The sequence below is a fragment of the Oncorhynchus clarkii genome, chromosome 1 (assembly GCF_045791955.1).
Source record: "Oncorhynchus clarkii lewisi isolate Uvic-CL-2024 chromosome 1, UVic_Ocla_1.0, whole genome shotgun sequence".
In the NCBI taxonomy this organism is placed as follows: domain Eukaryota; kingdom Metazoa; phylum Chordata; class Actinopteri; order Salmoniformes; family Salmonidae; genus Oncorhynchus; species Oncorhynchus clarkii.
This window is the reverse complement of record NC_092147.1, coordinates 68,193,084-68,217,992: the sequence shown is the minus strand read 5'-3', so window position 1 is coordinate 68,217,992 and position 24,909 is coordinate 68,193,084. Positions and strand designations below refer to the sequence as shown.

Genomic DNA, 24,909 nt, shown 5'->3' with positions numbered 1-24,909 from the left:
TCGAAAAGAGTAGGAGAGAGAGAGAGAGAGAGAGAGAGAGAGAGAGAGAGAGAGAGAGAGAGAGAGAGAGAGAGAGAGAGAGAGAAAGCGAGGGAGAAAGCGAGGGAGAAACTTAATTCCCTCATCAGTAAGGAGCTGATATGGAAACCAAATGAGACTGTTATATAAACTGCCAGACTGCAGACTGTACAGTAGTAAACTGTGCAGCTGGGTCAAGCTCTCTTTCCAGATGCATGTCGAGCAGAGTTGGACTGCAGGAGAGGAGGGGCTGTCTCCATCGGCGACCGAGGGTTATGTGGCAGCCCAAAACCACCAGCCCTACAGACCTGAGCGCTGACTAGGTAGGACAGCAGCCCAAAACCACCAGCCCTACAGACCTGAGCGCTAACTAGGTAGGACAGCAGCCCAAAACCACCAGCCCTACAGACCTGAGCGTTAACTAGGTAGGACAGCAGCCCAAAACCACCAGCCCTACAGACCTGAGCGTTAACTAGGTAGGACAGCAGCCCAGAACCACCAGCCCTACAGACCTGAGCGTTAACTAGGTAGGACAGCAGCCCAGAACCACCAGCCCTACAGACCTGCCCTACAGACCTGAGCGTTAACTAGGTAGGACAGCAGCCCAGAACCACCAGCCCTACAGACCTGAGCGCTAACTAGGTAGGACAGCAGCCCAAAACCACCAGCCCTACAGACCTGAGCGTTAACTAGGACAGCAGCCCAAAACCACCAGCCCTACAGACCTGAGCGTTAACTAAGGACAGCAGCCCAAAACCACCAGCCCTACAGAGCGTTAACTAGGTGTTAACTAGGTAGGACAGCAGCCCAGAACCACCAGCCCTACAGACCTTAACTAGGTAGGACAGCAGCCCAGAACCACCAGCCCTACAGACCTGACCAGCCCTGAGCGCTAACTAGGTAGGACAGCAGCCCAAAACCACCAGCCCTACAGACCTGAGCGTTAACTAGGTAGAACCACCAGCCCTACAGCAGCTGAGCGTTAACTAGGTAGGACAGCAGAGAACCACCAGCCCTACAGACCTGAGCGTTAACTAGGTAGGACAGCAGCCCAGAACCACCAGCCCTAGGACAGCAGCCCAGAACCACAGCCCTACAGACCTGAGCGTTAACTAGGTAGGACAGCAGCCCAGAACCACCAGCCCTACAGACCTGAGCGCTAACTAGGTAGGACAGCAGCCCAAAACCACCAGCCCTACAGACCTGAGCGTTAACTAGGTAGGACAGCAGCCCAAAACCACCAGCCCTACAGACCTGAGCGTTAACTAGGTAGGACAGCAGCCCAGAACCACCAGCCCTACAGACCTGAGCGTTAACTAGGTAGGACAGCAGCCCAGAACCACCAGCCCTACAGACCTGAGCGTTAACTAGGTAGGACAGCAGCCCAGAACCACCAGCCCTACAGACCTGAGCGTTAACTAGGTAGGACAGCAGCCCAGAACCACCAGCCCTACAGACCTGAGCGTTAACTAGGTAGGACAGCAGCCCAGAACCACCAGCCCTACAGACCTGAGCGTTAACTAGGTAGGACAGCAGCCCAGAACCACCAGCCCTACAGACCTGAGCGTTAACTAGGTAGGACAGCAGCCCAGAACCACCAGCCCTACAGACCTGAGCGTTAACTAGGTAGGACAGCAGCCCAGAACCACCAGCCCTACAGACCTGAGCGTTAACTAGGTAGGACAGCAGCCCAGAACCACCAGCCCTACAGACCTGAGCGTTAACTAGGTAGGACAGCAGCCCAGAACCACCAGCCCTACAGACCTGAGCGCTAACTAGGTAGGACAGCAGCCCAGAACCACCAGCCCTACAGACCTGAGCGTTAACTAGGTAGGACAGCAGCCCAGAACCACCAGCCCTACAGACCTGAGCGTTAACTAGGTAGGACAGCAGCCCAGAACCACCAGCCCTACAGACCTGAGCGTTAACTAGGTAGGACAGCAGCCCAGAACCACCAGCCCTACAGACCTGAGCGTTAACTAGGTAGGACAGCAGCCCAGAACCACCAGCCCTACAGACCTGAGCGTTAACTAGGTAGGACAGCAGCCCAGAACCACCAGCCCTACAGACCTGAGCGTTAACTAGGTAGGACAGCAGCCCAGAACCACCAGCCCTACAGACCTGAGCGTTAACTAGGTAGGACAGCAGCCCAGAACCACCAGCCCTACAGACCTGAGCGTTAACTAGGTAGGACAGCAGCCCAGAACCACCAGCCCTACAGACCTGAACGTTAACTAGGTAGGACAGCAGCCCAGAACCACCAGCCCTACAGACCTGAACGTTAACTAGGTACCAGCCCTACAGACCTGAGCGTTAACTAGGTAGGACAGCAGCCCAGAAGAAATGCGGAGAAAAATGAGAAATCAGACGGATGCTTAAATCACCAAAGGGTTTTTCCTCCCTCACCTCAACACCTTTGTTGTCCCCAACCATATTCCCATTCATATTCTGAATAGATGTATTGTGTTTTAATTGCACAAAATGTGGTAATAACAGCGCAGCACAATCCACCATGATTAATAAACCTCTTTCCGCAGGACTGTAAAGTAAAATGTTCCTTCGCAGAGCCTCCAACAGCAGAGTGGCATTTCGTGCAGTGTTAAGTGGGTAAAAACTACAGTTGCACCTCACCCTGGATGAAAGTGTTCCAAAGCACAAAACAACTAAAGCTTGTTATGGGCTTGGTAAGCGTGTTATTTGGCCAACACCCTGTTGCAAGCAGGGACACATCCCCCCCCCCCTTTTCTTATAATGAAGCAACACTCTCCCTCCTCCTCTTTCAACACTCAGTTATGATAAACAAACACGGGAATGATTCTATTTCTGCTGCTGGAGACGGCCTGCACACCGTGAATAAAACTCAGCGCTCCCCTTTCTAAGCTCAGGACGTGCGCTACCTCACAGCTCTCCTGGCTCTCAGCGGGGAGGGGAGAGCAGGCCTGGGACAGATTGCAGGTCTCGACAGGTACATTAGACTGACACTACTCCAGGTGCGCTCATTTAAAGAGACAGTCACCCAGACAGACCCTTGGATGCAGAGCTTCACAACAGAGCAGGAAAAGACATTCGCTACACCCATACTGCAAAATGTGCATCCACTTCACAAAATATAGGTATTTAGCGACGATTAAAATAAGTATCTTCAACCACAAAAGGAGTAACACAACACATAGTGAAGAGCTAGAATTCGTTTTTTTTACTACGGCCCAATCAACAACGGCAAACTGTACAATATGCATCATGAATGCTGACTCTATAGGGATGGCCACATTGACCGTGCGTCACAGAACCAGAGCGAGACCTCTCGTCTCTGTGTCTGCTGCTGAGTCAGACAGGAATTCATCTTCTTTGGGTCTTCCCACATGTCTGTGTCAAGAACAGGATTCGGCAGACAGCGGTGAGCTCCTTATAAGGACTGAGGCAGGTTAACGCGCTAGACGTTTCCAGGGTCTGTGCAACACCCACCTATTGTGCTCCTGTATGAAACGGTCATTTGGATATGTTATATACGATGTGTGTCAGATACTATACTGTTATGCAGGAAAATGCAGTAATGTCAACATGAACCATCCAAATAGCTTCACACCTCATCCAGAACGCAGACAGTGTGAGACATAGAACGTACATGACAGATCTCATTGTATTGCCCTAAATCACACACAGCATAATAACCACCCGAAATTCAGATGCCTTCTATCCCATCATGCACCAGACACAAGACAGCAACCACATCGGATGAGCACAGGACGGAAACAGACGGTGAGGGGTGATAAGGTGAACCGGAGATCACTCACCTACTCTGAAGTTGGGGGCGGTGAGGGTGTCTGCGGCATGGCCGTTCTCACTGACGATGGTGGTGGTGTTGCCCAGCTCACAGTTGTTCTGGCACCGGCCCCCCGTGCAAGTCACCTTGCAGATGGTGGGTGTGAAGACCACCTTGATCCGGCCTGTGTGGTTCCCCACTGCCAGCCGGGATGCACAGCACACCAGCAGAAAGAAGAGGGAGAGAAGGGAAAGTCTTGTCAGTCTTGTATCCATTGGTTAGTTAGTATCCCCTTGTCTGCCTGTCACGAACGATCACCAACAAATAGTTTCAGTCAAAACAATAACTGAAACGACTCTTGTCCTCTTTTCACATATACTACGGTTGTCTCTTTTTCCCCCTCTCTCTTTCTCTTTCATTCCCTCTCTCTCTCCAACTGCTCCTAAATCCGGTGGCGTCTCTGAAACATGAGGAGGGGAAGAGAAAAAACGGAGGGAGAGAGTTCAGCCAACAAAACTCTGGGATCCAATTCTTCATCAAAAGTCAAGTTCCCTGAGAGGTGGGTATTGGCAGATGCCATGCTTTATTCCAAGACGGATAGAGTGGGCATGGCAGCCTAGTCGGCCCTGGTTTCTCTGCTCATCCCCCTTTCTCTCTCTCACTTTCTCCCTCCCTTTCCCTCCTGTCTCCCACCTAGCACATTTTCAAGGACTTTGGCACCTCTATTTGAAAGAAAGATCATCTCTCTCTCACTTTAGGATGCAGTCACGCCTGCCCACGTTACTGAGAGAATACGAGTCTACCCGCCTGTCCGCCCGCCCATTCGCCTATCCTCCCCCTATCCTCCCCCTATCCTCTCCTCTCCCTATCCTCTCCCTATCCTCTCCCTATCCTCCCCCTATCCTCTCCCCTCCCTCAACACCAAACCCAGCCCTCATATGAAACAGACAGACAGGCACAGAGACAGACAGGCACAGACAGGCACAGAGACAGACAGGCACAGAGACAGACAGGCACAGAGACATTCAGACACAGAGACAGACAGGCACAGACAGGCACAGAGACAGACAGGCACAGACAGGCACAGAGACAAACAGGCACAGAGACAGACAGACACAGAGACAGACAGGCACAGACAGGCACAGAGACAGACAAGCACAGACAGGCACAGAGACAGACAGGCACAGAGACAGACAGGCACAGAGAAAGACAGGCACAGAGACAGTCAGGCACAGAGACAGACAGGCACAGACAGGCACAGAGACAGACAGGCACAGACAGGCACAGAGACAGACAGGCACAGAGACAGACAGGCACAGACAGGCACAGAGACAGACAGGCACAGAGACAGACAGGCACAGAGACAGTCAGGCACAGAGACAGACAGGCACAGACAGGCACAGAGACAGACAGGCACAGACAGGCACAGAGACAGACAGGCACAGAGACAGACAGGCACAGACAGGCACAGAGACAGACAGGCACAGAGACAGACAGGCACAGACAGGCAGGCACAGACAGGCACAGAGACAGACAGGCACAGACAGGCACAGAGACAAACAGGCACAGAGACAGACAGGCACAGAGACAGACAGGCACAGACAGGCACAGAGACAGACAAGCACAGACAGGCACAGAGACAGGCAGGCACAGAGACAGACAGGCACAGAGAAAGACAGGCACAGAGACAGTCAGGCACAGAGACAGACAGGCACAGACAGGCACAGAGACAGACAGGCACAGACAGGCACAGAGACAGACAGGCACAGAGACAGACAGGCACAGACAGGCACAGAGACAGACAGGCACAGAGACAGACAGGCACAGAGACAGTCAGGCACAGAGACAGACAGGCACAGAGACAGACAGGCACAGACAGGCACAGAGACAGTCAGGCACAGACAGGCACAGAGACAGACAGGCACAGAGACAGACAGGCACAGACAGACACAGACAGGCACAGAGACAGACAGACACAGAGAAAGAGAGAGAGAGACTAGTGAGACAGAGAGAAGAGTATTGACCACAAACATCTGTCCAGGGTCAACCGCATCCCTTCCCAGACTATCCTCCAACTTGACCCTTTCTACTTTTCTGCATCCAGTGACACAAGTCTCTATAGAAAGTTCCACAGCTTCCCTTCCTGTTTTCTCCCTTTCACTTCTTACTTTTCCCTGCACCAACGTCTCTCTCTACGTCTCCTCTTTACTTCTTGGCAACCCCCCCGCCGTTCCAAACTTCCCCCAAACCCCAGACTCCTGAGCTCAACGTTTCGTCTGCGGCTGTCAGCTGTTCACACCAGACAGAGCAGAGATGCAGGGAGCATTGCCAAAGGGAGAGAGGGCTTTTTCTCTAAACCAGAGAGCAGGCAAAACCACTGAATTAGAGGCTTTGGGCTGCCTTAATATTTGCTATAAGGTGAAGAAAATAGGTCGATATAAAAGTGGAATTAATATGATGTAGTCAAAAGCCAAAGACTAATAGACAGCTGGTTTTAAATGTGAGCCAATTGTACCATATATACACAGTAGACATAGTATTTAAAAGAGTTTAGAAAGTCTATTTTGCCAGTCATTTCCATGTAGGAATGAGTATTGCTCTGACAGAGTCTGGCATGGGAGAGCTGACGGGGGGGGGGGGGGGGGGGGGGGGGGGGGGGGGGGCCTTTAACAACCTGCTCTGCTTCTTTAAGACCCTGTAGACATATCAGGCTCAGCCTCTGGCTCCTGGTAGGGATCCACACACAAACCATCAACCTCTCCATCAAACTGCTGCTGCCTGCTGAAAGGTCCTGCATTCTTTACCTGCAGTATAATCCCCCATGTCACACCAGGGCTTTCTGAGTCTGCTACACTGCACCATCCATCGCGCCAGACTACCCAGAGTTCAGCCAGTGGCGTGTCACTTTTCAGACATCACCTCTCACTCAGTTCAGTCTCTCTGCACTCTGGCATTCGCCGTATTATGGCGGTTTCAATCCATCACCTCATCTCATCTCAAGCGTTCTGGCTTCTCCCTGGGGGCTGGGCTTCATTCGGCCATTACCTCCCAGTAGTTTGAGGCTCTTTACGCTCTGGGGATTCTGGGTGCTTATGCTACCACCACAAGCACTTTCATTCAGTGAAGGCCTGGGTATCACCACTGCCAGGGGGTATGGAGATGTATGGACAGGAGAGGCCTTGGAAACACATCGCATTCCCCAGCACATAGAGATCTATAGAGGGCTCTGTGCCTGCTGTCTGACAGCTCTTCCCCTGCACTATGTTCAACACAAGCCTTAACCACTCTCACATGGCTCGGAGCACAGAGTCCCTGGCCACAGCAGTGATGAAACATGTCCGCCTTCAAACCCCCAGCAGCCCTCCCTCCATCCCTACTCTGCCTCCAAATGTGTGCAAGCGTGTCCTTCGCACGGCACGGCAGACGTCCCCAGCTCTGTGGAGCATATGGAGAGAGAAGCTGGAGGGTGCCTTAGAGAGAACACAGACATAATTTAGCGGGGAACACACAGGGGGGCTAGAATGGAGGGATGGGGAGGGGGTATGGAGAGAGCGAGTCCCCAAGGGAAAAGAGAGTCTTCTTTTGAGCCCCCCTGGTGAACCTCTAGGAGTCCAATGTGTCCCCGTATGGGGGGGGGGGGGGGGGGGGGGGGGGGGGGCAGCAGTCTCCGAGGCCAAGTGTAGCCTTCCAGCGCGATGGTATACAGCACAGAGCGGGAACCTAGTTTGTCTGTCTGTGTGGTAGAGCTGAGGGACAGACTGGAAGAATGGCTTTCCCAGACACGGCACCATAGCTAGCTGCTGACAGGCTGTCTGTCGCGTGGGACAGGGCTGACAGGAAGGCTGTGGGCGATTTAGGAGCACAAACATTCTCCCCTGTCTGCTACTCAAGCAGGCAGGCAGCACACCGACACCACCGCATACTGGGCTAAAACCAACAGTGACGTCCCTACTAATTTGGAGCCGAAGGCCTGAGAGGCCATTCACTGTGACATGGGTATCTACGGGTAAGTGTTTCGCAATATGGAGAAAAGCTTTTTGTGCCTTGACTCTTTTTTTTTTATGGGCAGAAGACAGAAGGGGATGGGGTTCTATTGTTGCCTTGTACAGATACAGTAGAGGTCATAAAAAGGAATGCATCTTCCTTATCGTCCCTTCTCTCTTTCGGTCTTCCCTCCCTCCTCTCCGTCTCTATCTCTCTGATGTCTGGCCATATCGCTGGTGGTCCCACACTGGAGTTAAATCAACGTGGACTGGGGTTATTTGTAGCTGTGTGGCCAGGCTGGGGCTGCCTGAGGACTGCAGCCACAGGGCCCCAGAGGGGAGTGGGAGGAAAACGCAGACAGACTCACAGAGACCCACAGAGTCTGTTGTGTCTACAGACTTCTCCATTAATAGCACAGAGAGTGTCTGCTCAGACAGACATGGAGCCATTCACTTTCAGGTCAGCAAGTTCATCTAACCTTATTTACCTAAGCAGACGCCCACTGGGAAGTTTAACAGGAGGTTAAAATATGTATATCTTCTCCCAACACAGTAGAGTATAACTTCAGGTGTACAGCATATCAGATGCATGACATTAAAGTAACTGCCCAGTGTTTACATGAAATATGACCTATAATTACTTACAACATAAGTGAAATAGTTTTCCTTCCAAAATTTTTTAATGAAGTATGCTAAAAAGCATATTTTTGTGTTGGAATGGTGTGGGCGTACGCAAACAACAAAATTGTGTGGGCCTTTACCGGTCATTAAAAAAATTCATGCAATCCCGGGTGGCGCAGTGGTTAAGGGCGCTGTACTGCAGCGCCAGCTGTGCCACCAGAGACTCTGTCCGTGGGGCGATGCACAATTGGCCTAGCGTCGTCTGGGTTAGGGAGGGCTTGGACGGTAGGGATGTCCTTGTCTCATCGCGCACCAGCGACTCCTGTGGCGGGCCGGGTGCAGTGCGCGCTAACCAAGGTTGCCAGGTGCACGGTGTTTCCTCCGACACATTGGTGTGGCTGGCTTCCGGGTTGGATGCGCGCTGTGTTAAGAAGCAGTGCGGCTTGGTTGGGTTGTGTATCGGAGGACGCGTGACTTTCAACCTTCGTCTCTCCCGAACCCGTACGGGAGTTGTAGCGATGAGACAAGATAGTAGCTACTAAAAAACAATTGGATACCACGAAACTGGGGAGAAAAAGGGGTAAAATAAAAAATAAAAATATTCATGCAAGTAGACCACTGATTGGCGAGTTCATCCTCCTCTAGACCGCTGATTGGCCAACTCATCCTCCTCAGGGAAATAACATCATTTTCTTTGAGGAAACACTAAGCATTTTATTTAAATTTTTTTAAATGATATATACAATTTTATGAAGGGTACGAGAATAGGATGAGTCAACAACATTATTTGGGTACGAGTTAACAGAATATTTACTTTTAAAAGTGAGATTTTCACTGGAGAGTTACTTTAAATACATACCATGAGAAGGGTAATCATCCATGCACTATTCATGGGTCTCACTTTCAAAATGATTTAACTGCTCGGCCCCATTGTAAAGTGTTAAATGGAAGATAATGCATCCTCCATGGTGAGGGCCGCGAGGCCATTCAGTAGGGGAGCATTAAGAGCAGCAGATAACAGGTATTCAACAGCTCAGATGGCCTCTCACATCTGTGGCACTTGTTGTTCCAGCAATTGAGGGGGTTCTCCGTTGTGTGACAGTCTATCGTCTCGCTCTGTCATTTCATTTTCTCTCCCACTCCCTGCCTTTATCTGAAATTGCCCTCTGAAAATGAGGCTAATAATTCCTTTTAGACAGCGCCGAGCAGCAGGCAATGCTTAACTCTTTATGCCATTACCGCTGGGGCTGCAATTTGAACAATCCAATTGCTGCCCAACTTCAAGCTCTGCATTCCCTACACCCGTACACCCGTACCATAAGGAACAATTGCTGCTTTTTATCCATTGAGCGAGATCATCAATTTAACATTCGGTGACTTATCTGACTAGAGGCAGCTGACAATGTGACAGATGTTCATGTGGAGAACCCATCGAAGGACTAAACATACCGTTTCATGTTCTCTTCCTCGCCATAAGCTACATCTCCAGTTACCATCACCAATCTGGCTTCAACCAACCTGCAGCGCCGCGCCCTTGGCCCAATTAGTGACAACGATTCAAGCTCAAATGGGACAGGAGATGTGCTTGTTCAAAGTTTGGAATTTCAAGTGATTACTTACCCATCCTCGGATGGGGCCACAGTGTCTCCTGACCCCTCCTGTCTCAGCCTCCAGTATTTATGCTGCAGTAGTTTATGTGTCGGGGGGCTAGGGTCAGTTTGTTATATCTGGAGTACTTCTCCTGTCCTATTCGGTGTCCTGTGTGAATCTAAGTGTGCTTTCTCTAATTATCTCCTTCTCTCTTTCTCTCTCTCTGAGGAACTGAGCCCTAGGACCATGCCCCAGGACTACCTGACATGATGACTCCTTGCTGTCCCCAGTCCACCTGGCCGTGCTGCTGCTCCAGTTTCAACTGTTCTGCCTTATTATTATTCGACCATGCTGGTCATTTATGAACATTTGAACATCTTGGCCATGTTCTGTTATAATCTCCACCCGGCACAGCCAGAAGAGGACTGGCCACCCCACATAGCCTGGTTTCTCTCTAGGTTTCTTCCTAGGTTTTGGCCTTTCTAGGGAGATTTTCCTAGCCACCGTGCTTCTACACCTGCATTGCTTGCTGTTTGGGGTTTTAGGCTGGGTTTCTGTACAGCACTTTGAGATATCAGTTGATGTACGAAGGGCTATATAAATACATTTGATTTGATTTGATTACTAGAGCGCCCCCCTTGGGCCAATTTTGTAAATGGCGGTTCTCTATGGCAAGACGCATTATTCACCCACATTTCGTCAAAAATAGGGCCATTGCTGTCTGAGATATCCGTGGTCCTCCCTTCCGTTTTCATTGTGGGGGACAATAAAGAGCATATGGGCGCAGCCCAAACCCCATGCAAAAATAATGACAGGCTGACCTAACTAAAGCGCTGCTACCGTGTCCGTTTGGCAGTGATTAATGGTCGACCCGATCAATCACCAGCCATGAAATAACAAACAGACCAGTGTAATTGGCTCAGCTGGATCTGCTGACACTAGCTGATGTCGTGCGGTTCACTCAATGAGTAGAGAAAGTAGAGAGAGACTGTCACCCTGTCACAGAACTTTCCAAACCCCGGGTTCAGTCGTCCCCCGTCTGCCCCGTGCCAGCAAAGCCGTGCCTGGGAGAAATGCCGTGCCTGGGAGAGCTCAGAAATCTTAATACCGAGCCAATGACACTTGTATTAATAAATCTAATTCATTTGTGAAACAACATCTTTAATGTGTTTGAGGACTTTGCTTACCACCACAGAATCAATGGCTGGCAAAGTGCTGGAAAGGCCTCAGACTCACAAAATCATCACTTAGTAAATACAAGCTGATTTGACAGCAGAGGTTTGGGACAACATAGTTGTTCCCTGTGAGTTAAGACGACTGTTTTTCAGCTTCTCTTGGCACATTATTTAAATTGAACCTTTATTTAACTAGGCAAGTCAGTTAAGAACATTAAATCACCGGGTGTTTCAGATACAAATCCAAGCCTCCAAAGGCTTTGATTTCATGTGATGTTAATATCTGTGGGTAGAGTTGAAATAAAGCCAACTGTCAGTCCAGTAGCGAACCTTCCTAAAGGGAGGAAAGTGTTCCTATGGAGCTTAGGAGGAGTTAATACAGTAAGAGGATAGGATAAAGGAGGTGGGCTACCCACCATGGATGGGGTTGTGTTCCACCGACAGGGGAATGGGTCTGTCAGGCTGGTGTTGGACGCGAGTCTGGGAGTGTGTGGTGTGTGTGTTGTAGTACTTGGGCTTCAGGACAAACTGCTGGCTACCAGGTCGGCTTCTGGAAGGGAGAAAAAAAACACAGTCAAACACGGTAAAGAACCATTTCATTTCTGGGTTCGAGCCCAGGCTCTGTCGCAGCCGGCCCAGCGTCGTCCGGGTTAGGGAGGGTTTGGCCGGTAGGGATATCCTTGTCTCATCGCGCACGAGCGACTCGTGGCTGACCAGGTCACTAGGTGTATGGTGTTTCCTCCGACACATTGGTGCGGCTGGCTTCCGGGTTAGATGTGCATTGTGTCAAGAAGCAGTGAGGCTAGGTTGGGTTGTGTTTCGGAGGACACATGTCTCTCGACCTTCGCCTCTCCCGAGTCCGTACAAGAGTTGCAGCGATGAGACAAGACAGTAACTACTACCAATTGGATACCACGAAATTGGGGAGAGAAAGCAGGGTAAACATTTTTGTTTTTTAAATAACAATTTCATCTATGTAGTGAGTTCTGAAACGTGTACCATACAATCATAGGGTTAAATCTGCAACAGAAACCAAAGTAAAGGGTGAAATAAATATTCTGCAGAGAGCTGTACTTGATGACTGTATGAACACTTTGACATTCATGATCATTCCCAAGGCCCACACCTCCTAGGTGAAGATGATGGGGGGGCTTAAATCACGTCGGCAGTCATCTCATATCCTCCCACTCAGAGGGACATGAGACAAAAGCACTTCCCAGAAGCCCAGAGGATGAACCTAATCTCTCCTGGTGAGACTGTTGAGGAAACCCAGACACGTCCTCAACACTGTAGGTGTGGTCAAAAACAACGAGACCGCCCTGTAGACCCCCTGACAAGACCCAGTCAAACATGACACACAGAGTGAAAAAACAACAGGGGGGTATGGAGAGCAGAGTGGGGGGTGAGTGGGCAAGACGACGAGGGTGAGGATAACATCGGATTGAAGTAGGAACAAACGATCCAAACACAGCCGTGCAAAGCCTCTCTACTCCTAACCACTCTGTAAAACGTCCCTCAGCTCAAATGAAATGTGACTGGTTTACACAAGAGGAAGAGAAATCTGGTCATCTGGTGCTGAGCAATATCGCCAGAGACGGCAGTAGTAAAGTTGTTTGTCCTTTACAGAATAACCGTATCAAATTGTCAGCCGCCGCACTAAAACCACTCAGACTGGTCTGGGTCATGGAAACAGAGGTCAAAGGACAAAAATACTATTCTTTTTGTCAGGAGAAAAAAGAGCACAACAACATGGGTGGTGTTGAGAGTCGTTTCTAACAGGTAGTAAAGGGGGAGGATAAAGAGACAAAACATTGGAGACGTACTAACTTATCAGAGGTCTGAACCATCTTCATATGCCTACAGGAGACAGTGTGCTGGCCAATAAATAGCTGATCAACTAGCAGAGGCGCAGTCAAGTCCCTGTTCCCATAAAAAGCCATGTATTTAATGAACATTTCATCTCAACAACAACTAGCTAGAAGCCTTCGTCAAGCTACTGTAATAAGTATTGTGTTCACATCTAACATAAAATAAACACACCTGTGACAGACTTGTATGATACCCTCCTGTCCCAAATTCAAGTCCTAGCAACACACAAACAGACACACACAGACAGACAGACAAACAGAGACAGACAGACACACAGTGAAGTTGTCTCTCCAGGCCACCCGCGGCTGTGGGCTTGAACTTGACGGTCAACCCCGATGTGACCATCTCATCTCATGTGAGTCTGTTTCCACAGCTGACTCCTCCCTTTCATCTTCATTCCTCCCTCTCACTCACACACACACACTGTCAAACACTGAGACTTCAAGGAATCTGAACGGATTACATCTTGTTTTATCCTAAGGGGCAGAGTGTGGTGGCGGGGGGGTTGGGGCATCAAGGGTTGAACACAGCTGCACTGACACTTGGCACGGCTTCTCATGTGCCTGCTTTCATCCCCCACCACCACCCATTCATGGAGATAGTACAGGTACATCAAAGTTGGGACCAAGATACTGAGAAACAGCTTCCAACTCCAGGCCATCAGACTATTAAACTGTCGGCACTAGCCGTCCTCCGCCCAGTACCCTGCCCTGAACCTCAGTCACTGTTTTAGCTGGCTACCACCCGGTACTCTACACCTACTCATTCCAGGGTTTTTCTTTATTTTTACTATTTTCTACATTGTAGAATGATAGTGAAGACATCAAAACGATGAAATAACGCTTATGGAATCATGTAGTAACCATAAAGTATTCATAGTTTTGAGCATTCATAGTTTTGATGTCGTCTTCACTATTATTCTACAATGTAGAAAATAGTAAAAATAATGAAAAACCCTTGAATGAGTAGGTGTGTCCAAACTTTTGACTGGTACTGTCTATATTGTGTTCTAGTCATTGATCATCCTATATAACTTTTGTATTTTCATGGATTATGTGTGAATTGTTTTTTTATTGCTGCACTGTTGGAGCTAGAAACACAAGGATTTCGCTGCACCTGCAAGTTTGTGTATGCGACCAATAAACTTTGATTTGATTTTGTTCTGTTATTCACTGTTTATGGGTTTCTATGTGATGGCGTTTGATTGGCTGTAATTCCAGTAGCTGACATTCCTTTATGGCCCCTTGGGGGCAGAAAATCAAACACTTTTATGCTCATACAGTACATACCTCCCTTTATTTAACATAATTGTAGGCCTATATATACACACATTATGTGGTATGCTTACAACTGTGTCTATGTGGATTAGCTAGGATAAGGTTGGTTTTACGTAGGAGCAAAACTAAATTGAATTGAGAGAGAGAGGGAGTATTTCACAACAGTCCTCAGTTGTCTTTCTCTTCTGTCTCTCTTTCCAAATGGCGATCTAATCTGCAGCGTTTGCCATGCTCAAATGCCTGTCTGATGTAATGTGTTTGAACAAAGGAGAAGCATATTCCAGCCCCCTGGTCACATCAAAGCCCTGCTTGGAGAGCAGACTAAAAGGTGACAGTAATGCTCCCCTTTTTTAGAGGGAACATTGCCACACCAACCCTCAAACGGCACCAGTGGTGTAGTGGGAGTGTAAACGCAAGTAAACACAGTTTACCCACTTTTTCTTTGCACAACAGTTTACTCACCTTTTGCAGAAAAACACATTAAAAGTATAGGGAGCACTACTTTTTCGACACAACCAGTGACAAAATTGACCCACCCATTTTTTTTTTCACCACTGACTGACAGACTCAAAGTATTCAGACCCCTTGACTTTTGGCACATTTTGTTAAGTCACAGCCTAAATATTTTCCCCACATCTATACACAATAGCCCATTATGACAAAGCGAAAACAGGTTTTTAGAAATGTTAGCAAATTTAGATTAAAAAAAATACTTTACATACGTATTCAGGCCCTTTGATATGAGAATCGAAATTGAGCTCAGGTGCATCCTGTTCCCATTGATCATCCTTGAGATGTTTGTACAACTTAATTGGAGTCCACCTGTGGTAAATTCAATTGATTTGACATGATTTGGAAAGGTACACACCTGTCTATATAAGGTCCCACAGTTGACAGAGCATGTGCAAAAACCAAAAAACAGTGCAAAAACCAAGCCACGAGGTCAAAGGAACTGTCCGTAGAGCTCCGAGACAGGATTGTGTCGAGCTACAGAACTGGGGAAGGGGACAATAGAGTGCTGAGTACAAGGCAGTTAGCAAGTTTGGTAGGCTACTAATGACCATCAGTAGCATCAGAGCTTGGAGAAGCCTAATTACCGTGACTAAACGGTCACGTGGAATTTGACTGCCTTCATGACTCGTGACCGCCGGTGTGGCGGTTATACGGTTGACGCAACAGGCCTAGAGAGACCTGAAAATAGCTGTCCAGTGACGCTCCCCATCCAACCTGACAGAGCTTGAGAGGAACTGCAGAGAAGAATGGGAGAAACTCCAAATACAGGTGTGCCAAGCTTGTAGCGACATACCCAAGAAGACTCGAGGCTGTAATTACTGCGAAAGGTGCTTCAACAAAGTACTGTGTAAAGGGTCTGAATACTTAGGTTAATGCGATATTTCACAGGTTTTTTTATGTATACATTTGCAAAATGTCTAAACCTGTTTTTTATTTGTCATTTTGGGGCATTGTTTGTAGATTGGTGAGGGGGGGAAACATTTAATCAATTTTAGAATAAAGCTGTAACATTAACAAAGTGGAAAAAGTCAAGTGGTCTGAATACTTTCCGAATGCACTGTATGTCAAACAAAAACCAACGATTGCAAAGTTAAACAAATAATACAACTATGCACAAGGACTACTTTTTATAATTTCCACCAACATTTTTATAAAAACACATTTACATGAGCCACACATTGGAGAGTCTATCTCCACTCAGAATGGACAACCTGTATTTTATCCTCTTGTTGATAGTTATAGTTTGATTTTTTAAAGTTTGATTTTTTAAATTTTATCTTTATGATGGCCTAGGAACAGTGGGTTAACTGCCTTGTACAGAGGCAGAATGGCTGATTTTTACCTTGTCAGCTCAGGGATTCAATCTTGCAACCTTTCGGTTACTAGTCCAACGCTCTAACCACTCGGCTACCTGCCACCCCTGATTTCATTGGAGTTCAGAAGGAGAGAGAGGACAGACTGAGGTAAATGTGCACTTGCCAAATAATCAAAGTTGTCTGTGAGAGACATTTTACAGGTCACCAATCAACCAGATTCTGTGCCACCCAGATGGGCCAAGAGAGACTTATCCCAGGGTTACCCTCAACACAGACGAAAAAACTTTACATTTATTTCTCCATCAATAAAACTCAGTGGCTTTCTTTCCCCTGATTTAAATGAGACGGGAACACATGCAGTAAGTACTGGGAGCTATGTGTTAAGCTCTTCCACATGCTCCTAGTTGGCCCATTGACTTTGGCAAAAGGTGCAGCTCTTACCCAAACCATCTCCAACATGGCAATTACCTCCACAGAAAAACAGTGAGGATTAGATTCATTAAATTGGAATTGTTTAAGAATGCAATTAAAAAATATTGGGTGCAGTACAAGGTCACCTTAGTTGATCTCAAAACATACTAAACATATTTTGATAAAGAAAATATTTAGCTTGATAAAACTGTTCTGCTTTAAAGGAGTAGTTCACTATTTTACAACTTGATGTTAAATGGTTCCTCACCTTAAAAGTAGTTGATGGGCCAAAATAAACTACAATCTACAGTTCAGCTTTTTGGAAGTGATGTTTCAAAAAAATAATATCAAAATCACCTGAAAGCAATTCAAATCAACTTCATATTTGGTTTGATGTTATTAAAATGTGATTTGGCCATAAAAAATAAACATGCTCACATTCATAACATGCTCACTTCCATTGACTCTTAGCTGGTGGTGGCTAAACTTAGCTGTAGTTTGTAGTGGCTCTTTAAAGAAAACTGAACTGAACTGGGCCAGGAGGAAACTGATCACAGTTTCTTCTGGCCCATAGGCTACTTTCAAGGGGAGGAACCATCTAACATTAAGTTGTAAAATAGTGAACTACTCCTTTAACCGTAAACCTAGTCAGCAGCTGTGAACTGATAGTCCCACCTATTCTCAAAAGATGGTCCATGGTTTCCGCATTGGTTGCTTAACGCACCTCTTTTTAAGGGACATATGAACTATATGGACGATTTAGACCTACAGCATACCACCCACCAATTCTCCTTCCTGCTCTACCCCAGGTGGAAAGATTCCGTTTCATCATTCCTAATTGACAATACCATAACTCACTTAGGCCAGCTAGCCAAGCTTCAGTTGGACTGAAATAGAAGAAAAACAATAGTGAAAACATAAAACATAAACAGTCAAGGTTGTCCGTGTAATAAAATCCATACTTACTGTACCGAAAGTAATGATGGGCTACTGTTCTTGTAAAGGTCCCGCTCACTAACTTCACCAACCCCAAAGTAATGATGGGCTACTGTTCTTGTAAAGATCCCGCTCACTAACTTCACCAACCCCAAAGTAATGATGGGCTACTGTTCTTGTAAAGATCCTGCTCACTAACTTCACCAACCCCAAAGTAATGATGGGCTACTGTTCTTGTAAAGATCCCGCTCACTAACTTCACCAACCCCAAAGTAATGATGGGCTACTGTTCTTGTAAAGATCCCGCTCACTAACTTCACCAACCCCAAAGTAATGATGGGCTACTGTTCTTGTAAAGATCCTGCTCACTAACTTCACCAACCCCAAAGTAATGATGGGCTACTGTTCTTGTAAAGATCCCGCTCACTAACTTCACCAACCCCAAAGTAATGATGGGCTACTGTTCTTGTAAAGATCCCGCTCACTAACTTCACCAACCCCAAAGTAATGATGGGCTACAGTTCTTGTAAAGATCCTGCTCACTAACTTCACCAACCCCAAAGTAATGATGGGCTACTGTTCTTGTAAAGATCCCGCTCACTAACTTCACCAACCCCAAAGTAATGATGGGCTACTGTTCTTGTAAAGATCCTGCTCACTAACTTCACCAACCCCAAAGTAATGATGGGCTACTGTTCTTGTAAAGGTCCCGCTCACTAACTTCACCAACCCCAAAGTAATGATGGGCTACTGTTCTTGTAAAGATCCCGCTGACTAACTTCACCAACCCCAAAGTAATGATGGGCTACTGTTCTTGTAAAGATCCCGCTCACTAACTTCACCAACCCCAAAGTAATGATGGGCTACTGTTCTTGTAAAGGTCCCGCTCACTAACTTCACCAACCCCAAAGTAATGATGGGCTACTGTTCTTGTAAAGATCCCGCTCACTAACTTCACCAACCCCAAAGTAATGATGGGCTACTGTTCTTGTAAAGGTCCCGCTCACTAACTTCACCAACCCCAAAGTAATGATGGGCTACTGTTCTTGTAAAGATCCAGCTCACTAACTTCACCAACCCCAAAGTAATGATGGGCTACTGTTCTTGTAAAGGTCCCGCTCACTAACTTCACCAACCCCAAAGTAATGATGGGCTACTGTTCTTGTAAAGGTCCCGCTCACTAACTTCACCAACCCCAAAGTAATGATGGGCTACTGTTCTTGTAAAGATCCAGCTCACTAACTTCACCAACCCCAAAGTAATGATGGGCTACTGTTCTTGTAAAGGTCCCGCTCACTAACTTCACCAACCCCAAAGTAATGATGGGCTACTGTTCTTGTAAAGATCCCGCTCACTAACTTCACCAACCCCAAAGTAATGATGGGCTACTGTTCTTGTAAAGATCCCGCTCACTAACTTCACCAACCCCAAAGTAATGATGGGCTACTGTTCTTGTAAAGGTCCCGCTCACTAACTTCACCAACCCCAAAGTAATGATGGGCTACTGTTCTTGTAAAGATCCCGCTCACTAACTTCACCAATCCCAAGGAGCATGGAGGAGATTCTTGGCCTTCAGACAATATCAAAAACATTGGGGTGTTGAAAACCTGATACAAATCACAGTTTCAAACAATTTGCAGGACAAATTATTTCCCTGTAGGGAGAGGGACTGATGGTAATGTGGTTTTCCTGCACATGAAGACTTGAGGAGTGAGGAATGCTGGTATGGAACGAGTGCTGAGGCCAGTTGGCAGAACATGAGCATCTCGCAGACAACATCCATCAAAGCAGAGATTTGTCATGTTATCCCCTGATTGAGGGGACTGCTGGTCTCAGCTACGCTCTCTCTCGACGATGATTGGTGAGGTGATACCTGTGTCTCCCCCTTACTCTACACTGCCTACCACAACACCACTGAGGCTGTTTTGAGGACCTCTGACAGGAGTCTGGAGACAGACAGGCCAACCCACCCAAATGGAGGCTCACTTCTCATACATTTTTCTGCAGCTCCAGTTTAAAAAAGGACACTGGGTTGTATTTCAAGACAAAACCAACAAGTTAGGGAACCTAAAGAGTTCAGCACCTGTGCAGGACTGCTTCAAGACATCTCCCCTCATAAAAATGATCAATGAAGACAACATATGCAGAAACATTGTGTCTGGGGCTGTAAGGATTCAAATACACAGGGGAAAACCATCATTTTGCATACCTTAAGTTTGGAAATAGTAACCTGGTAAAATATATAAGAGTATATTTTCCATGAATTACTTCCAACTTATAAACTGTATCCAGCAAGTCTGTAAAAACACCTTAAACTACCTACCCTATAATTAGTCATGTGACAATGCCATTTTACTGTTGGCACGGTACGCAGGTAGCTTAGCGGTTAGAGCTTTGGGCCACTAAACGAAAGGTCGCTGGTTCAAATACACGAGCCGACAAGGTGAAGAAAACTGTTGATGTGCAAGGCACTTAACCCTAATTTGCTCCAGAGGCGCCATATTACTACTATAGCAGACACTGTAAAACAATACATTTCACTGCACCTATCCAGGGTGTATATCACAATAAATACGTTAAAATATATATATATATATATTCTCAGAAATTCATAACTCTAACAAACAACATTGAATAGAAGGGACTAGAGAGCCATTAAAGACTGACTCCAGTGATTTTTTAACTGGTTGTACCTGTTTGCCACTACATGAGTCACCTATTGACATTTTGGGTTCCTCTCTGGGAAGCTGTCATTACAGAAACTGAAAGAAGTCCTCCGTCGATTTAAAAAAATCTTCCCAACAAGTCCATAACGTCAGCGAAGACGATTGGAATGGCTGGGAAAGTTGTCGGACCTAAAAAAAAAGTCCACGCGTAGACGAATCCTTCAACTCTAACGTTAGTGAAGGATCTGATAGTACTTTTCATTGGGGTGAAACCATCACAGATGCTGAGAACGGAAAGAAAGGTACGATAGCTCACCCTTGCTGTTGTGAGGAGTAATATGTTTGCCTTGGTGTAAATGTTTTGCCCTGGTCATCTAAAAACTTGTGGATATTTAGTTTGCTAGCTAGTTTTACAGCTGAATGCAGTCTTTTAGTTGGTTATACCTTGGCTTGCTGTAGTTGCCTTTGCTCGCTAATAAAAGCCAAATATGTAAACAAGGCGTGACAATCCAAGTTCTAAAGCAATGGGACTCCCTAAATCATTCTCAGATTATTACCAATCCCACAAGGCACGACTCCAAACACCCAGAAAAGGCTACTGTCCTCAATGTTATCCTCACAAATAATAGTATTTTCTGTAATGACCTTAGTGATCACTGTTTAACGGCTTGTGTTCGTAATGGCTGCTCAGTGAAACGACCGGTCCTGATTTGTCATAGACGCTTGCTAAAAAACTTTAATGACCAAGCCATCCTTCACGACATGACTTCTGTAAATTGGTATAGAATCAGCTTGATCCCCTTTGTTGAAGACGCCTGGACCTTCTTTTTTGATATTTTCAGTGATATTCTTAACAAACACGCCCCCATAAAGAAGATTAGAATAAAAAACAGGTTCAGCCCCTGGTTCGACCGTGACTTTGCAGAGTTACTCCACCTCAATAATTGCATTTGGTGAAAGGCTCGGCACACGCATACTCAGGCTGACTGGCTCTCATTCAGGCAAATGAGAAATAAGTGCACTCAGGCTATCCGAAAGGCCAAAGTTAGTTACTTGAAGGAGCGGTCTCTCTCTGTGGGTCTAACCACAAGAAGTTCTGGAAAACGGTTAAAGACCTGGAGAATAAACCTTCCTCCTCACAGCTGCCCATGTCCCTTAAAGTTGATGTGGTTGTTACTGACAAGAAACACATGGCTGAGCTTTATAATCACCACTTCATTAAGTCAGGATTCCTATTTGACTCAGCCATGCCTCCTTGCCAGTCCAACATTTCCTCATCTCCGACCCCTTCTAATGCGACTTGGCCAAATGCTCATCCCTCTTTTTCCTCTGCCCCACTACAAAGTTTCTCCCTGCAGGCGGTCACGGAGTCCGAGGTGCTAAAGGAGCTCCTTAAACTTGACCCCAAAAAACATCTGGTTCAGATGGTTTAGACCTTTTCTTCTTTAAGGTTGCTGCCCCTATAATCGCCAAGCCCATCTCTGACCTTTTTAAACTGTCGGTACGTCCTTTATTTAAAGGGGGAAGATCAAGCTGATCCTAACTGTTAAAGGTCTATTTCTATGTTGCCAAGTTTATCAAAAGTGTTGGGAAAACGTTTCAATAATCAACTGACTGGTTTTCTTGATGTCTATAGTATTCTCTCTGGTTTCTGCTCAGGTTATGGATTTATCACTGCAACCTTAAAGCTCTTCAATGATGTCACCATTGCCCTTTATTCTAAGCAATGTTGTGCTGCTATTTTTATTGACTTGGCCAAAGCTTTTGATATGGTAGACCATTCCATTCTTGTGGGCCGGGTAAGGAGTATTGGTGTCTCTGAGGGGTCTTTGGCCTGGTTTGCTAACTACCTCTCTCAGAGAGTGCAGTGTATAAAGAACATCTCCTGTCACCAAGGTTATACCCCAAGGCTCGATCCTAGGCCCCACGCTCTTCTCAATTTACATCAACAACATAGATCAGGCAACAGGAAGCTCTCTCATCCATTTATATGCAGATGATAGTCTTATACTCAGCTGGCCCGCCCTGTTTTTTGTTGTTAAACGCTCTACAACAAAGCTTTCTTGGTGTCCAACAAGCTCTCTGCCCTTAACCTTGTTCTGAACACCTCCAAAACAATGGTCATGTGGTTTGGTAAGAAGAATGCCCCTCTCCCTACAGGTGAGGGTTTAGAGCTTGGGAGTACTTGGGAGTATGACTAGACGGTACACTGTCCTTCTCTCAGCACATATCAAAGCTGCAGGCTAAAGTTAAATCTAGACTTGGTTTCTTCTATCGTAATCGCTCCTCTTTCACCCCAGCTGCCAAACTAACCCTGATTCAGATCCTACCCATGCTAGATTACGGAAACATAATTTATAGATCGGCAGGTAAGGGTGCTCTTGAGGGGCTAGATGTTCTTTATCATTCGGCCATCAGATTTGCCACCAATGCTCCTTATAGGACACATCACTGTACTCTATACTCCTCTGTAAACTGGTCATCTCTGTTTACTCATCGCAAGACCCACTGGTTGATGCTTACTCCCCCTTATCTGAGATATCTACTGCAGCCCTCATCCTCCACATACAACACCCATTCTAACAGTCATATTCTGTTAAAGGTCCCCAAAGCACGCACATCCCTGGGTCGCTCGTCTTTTCAGTTTGTTGCAACTAGCGACTGGAACGAGGTGCAACAAACACTCAAACTGGACAGTTAAATCTCAATCTCTTCATTCAAAGACTCAATCAAGGACACTCTTACTGACAGTTGTGGCTGCTTTGCATGATGTATTGTTGTCTCCTTGCCCTTTGTGCTGATGTCTATACCCAATAATTTTGTGCTGCTGCCATGTTGTGTTGCTACCATGTTGTTGTCATGTTGTGTTGTCATGTGTTGCTGCCATGCTATGTTGTTGTCTTAGGTCTCTCTTTATGTAGTGTTGTGTTGTCTCTCTTGTCGTTATGTGTGTTTCGTCCTATATTTTTATTACATTTTTAATCCCAGACACCTATCCCCGCAGGAGGCCTTTTCCCTTTTGGTAGGCCATCATTATAAATAAGAATTTGTTCTTAACTGACTTGCCTAGTTAAATAAAGGTTAAATAAAAAAATAAAAAGATAATGGGTATGCGTTTGCAAAATTCCTGCATAATTGCAGACCATCCTTATGTGACAACGCAAAATGACATTGTCTCGCAAATGGGCTAGCAAGCTAGATAGCTAGCTATACACACACAACGACCTGCAAGGTTCGTCTGGCATGTACTAAATACAAGACCTATTGTCAAAAGATTATGCTAACTAACCCCATTCACCTGTAGTGTCATGATGCCTGATCACATGTGTAGTAGACCTGCACCTACTACAAAACAATTATAAAAAATCTTTGGCTTCATGTAGTAATTTGCTTTGGTTTCCTTTGCACTTGGCTACTAAGTACATAATCTATGAACTCTGGTCTCCTGCAGTTATTCCGTTCCTGACCTGTGTGCTCCCCCACCTGTAGCCTTGATAAACCCACAGTAGGCACCTTACTCATTGTGCGTGTCAGCAGCCACAGCATTCAGTGGTGGATCCCTTGTCAAATTTAATAAAGCACATATTTACTCACTTACCAGTGTTCAACTTGGTGTTTATGCAAATTAGATTTCATTGGTTTCTGATGGCCTGCCTTTTTCCAGTTCATCTCAGGGCTGCAAGTGAAGACTATATGCACACTACGACCATTTCAGTGAACTGCTAAATCTTACCATCTATTGGTAGTTGAAGACTGACTAAAGGGCCCTCATTCAGCTGGCTTCAAAGCAAGCTTCTATGACACTTGATGGGGACATGAGGGCTGACACACCAGGTAGACACCACATGTACCACACTACTATAAAGTGTGCAGTCATAAAGTATTCACACCCCTTGACCTTTTCCACATTTACTTGTGTTACAGCCTAAACTTAAAATGGATTAAATTGAGATGTTTTGTCACTTGCCTACACACAATACCCCATAATATCAAAGTGGAATTAAGTTTTTCGAATTTTTAACAAATTAATAAAAAAATGAAAAGCTGAAATGTCTTGAGTGAATAAGTATTCAACCCGTTTGTTAGGACAAGCCTAAATAAGTTCAGGAGTAAAAATGTGCTTAACAAGTCACATAAATTGCATGGACCCACTCTGTGGGCAATAATAGTGTTTAACATATTTTTTCATGTACCGCACACATACAATTATCTGTAAGGTCCCACAGTCGAGCAGTGAACTTCAAACACAGATTCAACCACAAAGACCAGGGAGGTTTTCTAATGCCTCGCAAAGGGCGGCACATATTGGTAGATGGGTGAAACAAAAAAGAAAATCAGAAATGTAATATCCCTTTGAGTTATTAATTACACTTTGGATGGTGTATCAATACACCCAGTCACTACAAAGATACAGGCGTCCTTCCTAACTCAGTCGTCGGAGGGGAAGGAAACTGCTCAGGGATTTCACTGTGATAGGAGAAAACTGAGGATGGATGGATGTACAATATTGTAGTTACTCCAAAATACTAACCTAACTAACAGAGTGAAAATAAGGAAGCCTGTACAGAATATAAATATTCCAAAACATGCATCCTGTTTGCAACAAGGCACTAAAGTAATACTTCAGTATTCACTTTTGTCCTGAATACAAATTGTTATGTGGGGGGCAAATCCAATACAACACATTACTGAGTACCACTCTCCATATTTTCAAGCATAGTTATAAATGTATCATGTTATGGGTATGCTTGTAATCGTTAAGGGCTGGTGA

General features: G+C 46.2%; 1 protein-coding gene across 1 annotated transcript in view; it reads right to left on the bottom strand.

Moving 5' to 3' along the window:
* The window catches only part of LOC139411247 (latent-transforming growth factor beta-binding protein 1-like), a 137,652-nt gene that overhangs the window by 92,018 nt on the left and 20,725 nt on the right, over window positions 1-24,909 (bottom strand). Inside the window, 2 exon segments of the mRNA XM_071157290.1 lie at window positions 3,813-3,980; window positions 11,567-11,700. Coding sequence (XP_071013391.1) covers window positions 3,813-3,980; window positions 11,567-11,700 — 302 coding nt within the window.